The 677-nt window shown below is 36.6% G+C and overlaps 1 protein-coding gene across 1 annotated transcript; it reads left to right on the top strand.

Annotated features, from left to right (window-relative positions):
- Positions 1–404: 404 nt before the first annotated feature.
- Positions 405–677, top strand: BHQ10_010393 (uncharacterized protein; the record flags this gene model as incomplete). Its single annotated transcript, XM_040873017.1, has 1 exon — positions 405–677. The coding sequence occupies one exon, from the start codon at positions 405–407 to the stop codon at positions 675–677; it is 273 nt and encodes a 90-aa protein (XP_040738894.1).

Here is a 677-nt window from a genome sequence, read left to right as displayed (position 1 = left end):
TTTTTCTTCTATATTATATCTTTATTAGGTATATATTATATATTAATAAAATCTTTTAGTAATTTTTTAGAATTTATTTCTTTTAAAGTTTTTTTTTTATTTTTAAATATTATTTATCTAGTTCTTTATTTTAATCTATTAGWTATTTAAATATTTTATATATTTCTAGTTTTTATTTATTATTTTACTTTTTTAGATATAATAATAAATTTTTTAATAAGTTTTCTTTATTTTTTTTTTAACTATTTATAATTTTCTAGGACATTTTCCGGGAAAAACCTCGCGCACCTATGAAAACGCACCCCCCCAGGTAAAAAGTACTGCGGGAAGGAATTTAAGTTATCAAAGACTCCGTAATCCACCCACTTACCGACTTTCAACGGCTCACACAACGTGGTTGCGTGATGCCACCGAAAGGTCGGAAAAAGGGGGGACCATGGCCGATGCCACAGTTCCAAGAGGACCCCGATATACGCGYCTACGCAGCTGCGGCGATCAAAGAACTCGAAGCATTGAAGAAGCGYTGYRAAGCGGAAGCCACTGGCATRCCTATTRAGATCGCGAAGGAYGTGRTGGCCGGATTCTTRGACCTRGCTCRCYGGGTCAAAGAGACTCCCACGAATGAGCAGCTCGCGCAGCGCCTCACGCGCGTGGAATTGAGTATGGAAAAGACGTAG

The sequence above is a fragment of the Talaromyces amestolkiae genome, assembly GCF_001896365.1.
Source record: "Talaromyces amestolkiae strain CIB chromosome Unknown scaffold56.1, whole genome shotgun sequence".
Lineage (NCBI taxonomy): Eukaryota > Fungi > Ascomycota > Eurotiomycetes > Eurotiales > Trichocomaceae > Talaromyces > Talaromyces amestolkiae.
The sequence above is the reverse complement of the archived record's forward strand: the minus strand, read 5'-3'. Positions and strand labels throughout refer to the sequence as shown.